At 36.5% G+C, this 8,173-nt stretch overlaps 1 protein-coding gene across 1 annotated transcript; it reads left to right on the forward strand.

Moving 5' to 3' along the window:
- Window positions 1-6,573: 6,573 nt before the first annotated feature.
- Window positions 6,574-6,643, forward strand: Smp_028500 (caspase-3 (C14 family); the record flags this gene model as incomplete). The annotated part of the gene is made up of 1 exon (XM_018791007.1): window positions 6,574-6,643. Exon 1 carries the CDS (start codon window positions 6,599-6,601, stop codon window positions 6,641-6,643), a length of 45 nt encoding a protein of 14 aa, XP_018645797.1. The 5' UTR covers window positions 6,574-6,598.
- Window positions 6,644-8,173: the final 1,530 nt, after the last annotated feature.

Here is an 8,173-nt window from a genome sequence, read left to right on the forward strand (position 1 = left end):
ACTGAACGAATAAATTATTCTACTGATCTTTATATGTTCGGTAGCTTTAGTTTAATTTTTAGTCAGTATGTATTTATCTTGGGTTGGTATACATTTGCTTGATGCATTTTTATGCTAGATGCTGAGACGCTTCAGCCTGGAACCTTGACGTTATAGATCCAAATCAAATTTATCATACATTAATCTATCAGTATAAGCTAAAGGTAATCTGAAGTGACTTTTAAACCTCAGTATCAATTTGACTTCATATGAATTATTGGTAAAGTCTAGCGCGAATGGGAACGTTACTCCCTGATATGCTAAGTATGTGGTTACTATACGGCTATTATCAAATATATCATAAACCTCTGTAAAACCAGTAATGAAGTAATAGTTCCCATAAATTTACAATCACATTACAAGTACATAACTTCAAATAAATTTGATTCATTTACACATCTCAAAGAAAAAATGTGGCTAATCAGAACTATGTGGTATGCAAGTTCGGTGCATTTTAAAAAGTCCAGTTGCATGTTAGCTTGGTAAAATATTTATTTAATAAATAAAAACTGCCAGTCAAGACGAAGTGTGACATAAGAATATTTATGGAAATCAAAAACAGTCATCTCATCATTCTAGATGTTAAATTCAAATAAATGTTGCTGGGACATTTTCAATATCAGTACAAACTGTTCACAATAAATCTGTCCTGATGATACTGATCAAAACTTAGTTTTAGAGAGATGTGACTAGTTTTTTCTGTGATATCCTTTTATTTGTGTCCCCGTTTGTTTCCTTATATCATTTTAAGTCCACTTCATTTATTACACCATATGAAATTATCGAACGGATCAACCATTTTAAACCCTGAATAAATTTTCACGTAGTCATTCGATGAACATTTTGCATAAATAGATCCCTATGAATTTAAACCATTTCATGACATTTCTTTAAACGAATAAATTTGAGCGCAATAATGATGCGTACGACTGTAAATCTGCTACATATTTTTCTCCATTTTCAAAGCAGGTGAGCACTGATTCATGATTTAAATGTATGCAAAAAGTGATTGAAGTAAGTCAATAAGAAATCCTGTTTGATCTAGGTTTTGAGCTATTTGGCACTCGGCAGCAAAGTGTATCTGAAATCTTGAGGGGAATGATGCTTCTGAGTGGATTCAATCCCGTGTCATATACTTTATAAGAAACGATGCCAATGAGCTATTCCGGCCGCTATTGATTTCTTGTAATATTGATTGATCACTGAGTAGTGAAAAGTATTGCGTCACCTGGACCAGTGCCTACTCTTTGAAGTGGTCGATTGCACTCGATGTTCATTAAAAAGAGGTTTACAAAAACGAGCTTGATCACCACTCAGTCATCAATGCACTGCAAATAAACTGTATATCTGTACTTTTGTATGAACTAGTAATTCCTTGGTACTCGATGTGTGCATGATTTTTAATTCCAAATACAGTATGTCCAATCAAGCTCACCTGGTACCACTTGACTTAAATTGCGTTATTTCGGGAATCCCTCGTTCGTATTATAATTCCAATACTTCTAATTATCACATTAGCGTCACGATTGAGCCTGAGATTAAACAGTCGGTCGTACATTCGAATTCTAAAGCTTTAGAGGATTACATGGGAGGATCCGAAATCTGGAGCATGACTACGAAAGGTGTGAAGGATAGTGAAACTGTGACACACTTCCTCAGTCTACGGCTTATTAAAAACTTTAGCATTTTCAGATAAGCTTATTTCACTTCCTTATGCAACTCCCAAAAAACTACTGTTAAATCATATGAAGTGTACTAATTTCGAATATCGTGAAAGAGCGAAATTTCATAAGGTGATTCGTCAGAATAACCAGAATGTCAGAAAATTAATGTTTGAATTGCACAAACACGTTTCCTAATGCCACTTCATAAGCAACTGCGGGGTCGATTGATTACAGGAATTAGCATACCATATCTGGAGAGAGAGCTGCTAAAAATGCCAAACCAACCTTTAAAAGATGTGTGGTGACCTGCATTTCCCGACGAGAACACGATTGGAATGATGGAAACAATTATTATTATAACTAATTGTACCAGTGATTGTTTTATCGTACTCGTTCTTGTTTAACTGTATCAAAGTCACTTTTCCTTCGGTCGTCCGCCTTGTTTGGTTCGAACTTTCTTACGCTCTGCTCCTACTGCCTGTACTCGTTGGCAGGTCTCGATATTCCTTCGATGCCACGAGATCGCCAGTAAATATACTCTATCTGGACCAGTTACAGTCTTCTGGTTTGCGAGTTATCAAAGGGACCAAGTCGTTTACGGGAGCGTAATCCTATTGTAGTGGTGATCATAGTCAAACGCGACTCGACGCCATCTACAGATGCTAGAACTGCTTGTATCGCTATGAGTCAGTGTATGAGCTTGATATCCAGTCGGTGAAAATTCCGAACGCTGCTTAGTGATCATGATGAAATACATTATTAGGGTCGATCAAACTCGCGTTTGTTTAATAATGATTCTTATTCTCGTGGAAATATGGAAATTGATTCGACAAATAATCTCAAGCAGGTTCCAAATGTGAGCACAAGTTTGGTAAATGTTTGTTCTGTGGTGGATATCATTCATGCGATTTATATGCATTTCGTAATTCTAAATGTTTTGAATTTGGTTGCGTTGGACACATCCAGTCAGCTTGAAGAACTACTGTTCATTTTGCTGCAAGCTATACTAAACTTTGTAATTCAGATGCTAATCATTCGAGTGATTCCAATGATCATATATTGTCCTTATTTAAAACTTCCAGTAATTCACTTCATATTCGTAAACGATGATATCTGTCAAGTGATGCTTTCCATGATTTTGTTGTTGACACAAGCAGGATCAAGTTTATCAACACGACTAAGAAGTTGAAGTCATTAAATCCCAATGTTATAATTATACCTAACATTTTAGCATTTCAAGTGTTACCGATCATAAACTGTCTATTCCGAAAAAATGTAATCTGTTAATCATAAATGATACATCTTCAGCTGTAAATTGTGAATTTCTCACCACTAAGAGGGGACTGTGCATAATAGGTCTAGAATCTTTCAGAACGCCTTAGGGTCAGCTTTTCTTACTGACCACTGGAAATGGCTCTAATGATGTGCTTGGTAACTTGCAAATAATGTAGCCGAAGTGCGAAAAAATACGCATGACATCAGAATTCCATATTCTCAAGTCCAGGTTAGAAATTTCAAGACCTTGAGAACAAAAGTCAGTTCTACTACTGCTGCAAAGATAAAAGACTCAAAGGTGAGAACAAAAAAGTTCGTCAGTGCAGAATTACAAGATCGGATGCAAAATACAGTAATAAAATTGCTTAAGCGAAAATGTCTTCACGAAAGAATCCATTGAAGGTCTGCCAAAACAGGTCAATAAGTCTGTAGTTCATATATGAGATGGTGGCAACAACCGAACGCACTACAAGAACCCAGGTGAGTCTTTTCCAATTTCAGTTTTTAAATCTGATACTAATGAGCATATTCTAGATCATACAGAACCTGTTTCCAATACACAGATTTATGATGAACCTAAGAAGAAGATACGTAATCGATTATAAAAACTCAGATTCCAATTTTAACTGTGATGTTTGTATGAACTAATGATTGTTTTGTACTTTTTTTCGGGTTGATTTCGAATTCTAAATACGATACATATGTTTGTGCTCACCTACTTCTATTTGGTTTAAATTTGCACTGTTTCGGTAATTCCTAGTCAATACAATAGTTCGAACGCCTCAAATTGTCACCTTTTTTTCTGTGAGTCAACCGTTGTTAAATTGATTTGAGTTCAATATTAGTCTTTCATGGCAGCATACATTTGTGAGCTTTGGAACAGTGTTCAAAGGGCCTGGGTTGGTTTTACATTGACATTCTATCCTTGCCCAGAGCGTCCATATCACCGTCGTATAGTGAAACTGTGGGGCCCTATTGTGAGGCCAGTTAATAAATTGTCTTAAAAAACGTGGTTGATTTTACGTAGCTTATAAAAATTTGTCAAGTTACTGGATAAGATTTGGACTACTGTTTGTGAGCTGTGAATAATTGTGATAAACCGCTTAGCATTTTAGTGAGAAGATCCCTTGATTATGGTCTATGCTTCCGAAGATGTCAAGTGAATCTGACTATGAAGTGGAAGTTCAAATAAAGTCCGTACTAAACAGTCTGTAGCAAGGTTGATACGATTGGTTTGCTGACTTCAACAGGTCAAAGTTCTGACTGTTTAAAGTGACGATAGTCTAGATTGAGCAATCTTCGTTAGGAAAAGCTAATTGAGTTCTGATTACAAAGAACTATTAAAAAACGATGAGTATTTAAACATATCTCATTGGCATTCTAAAATTGTACACAAAATGACTGCGTAAGTGAGTGTTGATTTCACGTGAAGTCGATGAACGCAGAACCTACTTAATAACACATTGCCAGCCATAGGAGGCTTTTGCACACATACACTACTGCCGACAAATCGTGGTATACAACAAAAATCCAGTCATTTTCTAAGCTTCCTCAAAACTTTGTATATCAAGTTTACTCAGTCTGCAGCCAGAATTCTAAATTAGTTCATATCTTTGGTTTATCGATAAATCAAAGAATTCAACCTCGATAATATACCTATACTAATAGAACAATATCATAGCACCAAAAGAGGGAGCGCGATCAATTCATCAAGTTCATACTGGTTCTCCACATATGTATTAGATGATGAGTGCTGGTATCACCATCTGGTCAACAGAACAATCCCGTTTACCAACTGTGGAGTCCATCATAAATGGTAAATTTGCGTCGGCTCCAAGCAGCAATAACAAACCCTTTTAATGTTGCACTTTTATTTTGAGTTATAGATGGGTGTCGGAATGTTTGGGCTACACTGACAGAGTGGTTTTCTGAGTCCAAAGCAAGCAGAAAATTGATTGACCTAACGTGCTATACCTTTTTCTTACGATTCGGTAAGATATACGGGTTCGTTAGTAAGCAAACAAAAAAATGACAGCGAAGTGCAAATTTCATACCTGGTGGTGGAAAGCTGTATGGTTACTGAAACCTTTTAAGCGACATATGACTCAAACATATGTACCTATGGAAGCGAATCTACTCAGCTGAAGCATAATCGAAGAAACTGGACATGAGAAAATGATAATGTTTCCCATGTAACTTCATGCTCACTAGTTCAACGTATATCTAAAACCATGACTTGTTACCTGCTAACTGAGCCTAAGCATTGCACTTCAGGGGGAAATCCATTATAAATTGTTCATTTAATGGCAAATACTCGGGTAAGACCACACTTTTTCGCTACGAATTGGCTTCATGTGAAATGCTCCACCGGTCGACTTGAACAAAGTTTCTTGTCGGAAAGCTTTAAGAGGAGGCTCACGGCTTTTTTGACTGGAAGACCTGCATATCCTTCACATAACTTACGCCTTCATAACAACCACAATTACTCATACTGTTATAATTATTAATATTGTTACACATCTTCGCTCACTTCACCCTTTCTCTCTCCTTCTGTCTGGTCTCCGTATAATTGCTCCGGTAGAAACTGTTCATGTACACTAATTATTTCCGCATTCTGACCACAGTCTTCATGCCATACTTCTAAATCTCACCAGGTAGACAGACAACTTTCATTTCGGATTGCAAGGGATATTCAAACAGGCAAGGGCAGGGCAGATAAAGTTATCTAGTGGTGAGCACTCAATGGATCAAATATTTCACCCACATAGCAGCTATGGTGTCCTATTTTCGTATAAACAGAGGAAAAAATAGTTGACCATGCAGTTGCAAGGCTCTATGACTAACTAAATACTAAGTGACCCATTATTTCTTGCAGTAAAGTTAGAGGTTGTAGGTCATCAACTATGATGATCCCTGTCGAATGGTTTGAGCCCCACCCCATTTAGACGGGAACGGCGTGACGTACCAGCTAACTTCGAATCATACCTGGCGGTCAGTAACTAACATGGATTACCCCTTCAATGTATCAAGGCACTATGGCTGCTTTGAAGACCGTATAGCACAAAGAACGTCATTATGTATATATATTGGTAAGAATGAGAACAGAGAAGATAGCGAGACCACCACCACATGCGCCACTCCATGACATGCGATTAACTGATGCGCGCTGGTTGATCTTGACTTTGACGGGGATCGATTATATGTTCGATATTTAGCGAGTCAACTGCCGGATGATTTAGCGAAGGCTCAGCGACATTTAACTGGTCTTACAAGGCGATCTGAATTCAGAGTATAGAATATTTTGAGTGATCCCAAGCCTCATAAACCACCTCTTTTCTTTTGTAATAAATAATGTGAAACCAGAGGAGATAGCTTGAAAATTTAGAAACTCGTGAACTACTGACTCTCATACCGAATAATCTATTTTCCCAACCTATAGCCGGAAGCAATAGGGTTCACACTTGTAACTAATAGATTTAATATATAAAAGAATGTCACAAAAACCTGCCAAGTAGGACTAAGCCACGCCGTCGATCTTCTATTCTCAATAGATTGAACACAATATATATTGATATATATGATGTTGAACATTATTGCACTTAACTGAATTTGGCGTTACGATGGGTGAGGTTGTTGATGGAGTTCATCTAATGACAACAAAGTGAGTAACATATTTTCACTAGCAGTTTGTAAATGTAATGGCTGTTTGTTACTCTCCGACCAGCGTTTACTTACAATTACTTGCCTTTTTTTCACCTTTTCCAGTTGGTTATTTAGAACAAACGGCTATCTCAGATTTACAATTTTTCAGTATAACTATTGTTTTTGACTGCTTCAGAATATTTTAAAATTTTTTCAGCCGGTCGTCATTGACTTATTCCTCAGCAGTGATACTGTACGAAGCAATGTTTTCCTGAAATATGCTTAGTATGAATTCAAAGTATGAGAAATCTGAAAAGGCACTTATTATTATTTAGCCAGTTGGATTCGGGGCGTATCTAGTTCTCACACTAACCGTTATTGTGGATTTTAGTAGTCCTAATATAGTAGGCGAGACCATAATTTATTGATGAGTTAATGAAAGAACGTCGTGGATCTTACCTTAAAGTTCAGTTATCCATATGACTAATTAGCATTCTGACATGATAGCTGATGTTGTTTCATGATAAAACCTTAACGTCTTCTAATCCTAATTCACTATACTAATACGTAACTCTCTTTCGACCCTAGGAAGAAATCTTATAGAGGTTATTTTATCATTGCTCAAAGGTTGTCCATAAATTATAGTCTCACCACAGATCTTAGTAACTGAATTCATTTTTAATGTTATATCAGATAACAATAAAGGATTATGCTTATGGACATTTCGCAGTTGCCTTTTATAAATTGCTTTCTAATGTGTCGTTTTGTTTATCTGTACTGTCAAGTTGGCCAAATAAATCGTTAAACAAATGTTAAGTAAACTTCACTTTTTGTATCCTTTTATTCAGATGTTCTTTAGTATTTGGGACACCTGTCTCTATACGGTGATGAACGGTAAGAGACGTATCATCAATTAATGAATTAAATGAAAGCTTACAATAAGGATAATACAAAAATAATGTAAATCAAATACTTTTTCTGTTTATTCACCCACATCTAACTCCGAGTACAGATTTTTGTTTACTCGGCTTTGAAGCTTATTTTTTATGCGTAAACCATGCACAGATATCTAGTTTAAAAGAAACACTACACGAACTCAAGGATTGTACAGAAACTTAACTTTGACGTACCAGTTACCCGCCGAAAATATAATTCGAAAGAGTGCGTAACCCGAACTGTTTAACTCCTACTGTACAATAAACAATATCTTATTCAGTTTCAGTTTGGAAAAGATAAGAAGTTCGGTGATCTATCAGCATCGGCAGATGGAGACTCAACAACGTGTTGAGATATTGAATTCCATTGGTCGATTATTCGATAGGAAAGTCGATGCCAAGTAATTTGTTCTAGGTTTGTGAACCTTTTTAGAGTGTCTTTGTAAATTGCCTCCCTTAGAAGACAAGAAAAATAAGGGCAGGTCGGGTGCAAATTTACCACAAAGTAATTTTGAAACTGTAATCAAGCCACCTCTAATTCTTCTATAGTACAGTGGAAATGGGTTGAGTTTAACCAACCAAGCATCATACGAGAGTCTAGCTTTACCGGAAATCAGC

Source organism: Schistosoma mansoni, assembly GCF_000237925.1.
Source record: "Schistosoma mansoni, WGS project CABG00000000 data, chromosome W unplaced supercontig 0115, strain Puerto Rico, whole genome shotgun sequence".
NCBI lineage: Eukaryota > Metazoa > Platyhelminthes > Trematoda > Strigeidida > Schistosomatidae > Schistosoma > Schistosoma mansoni.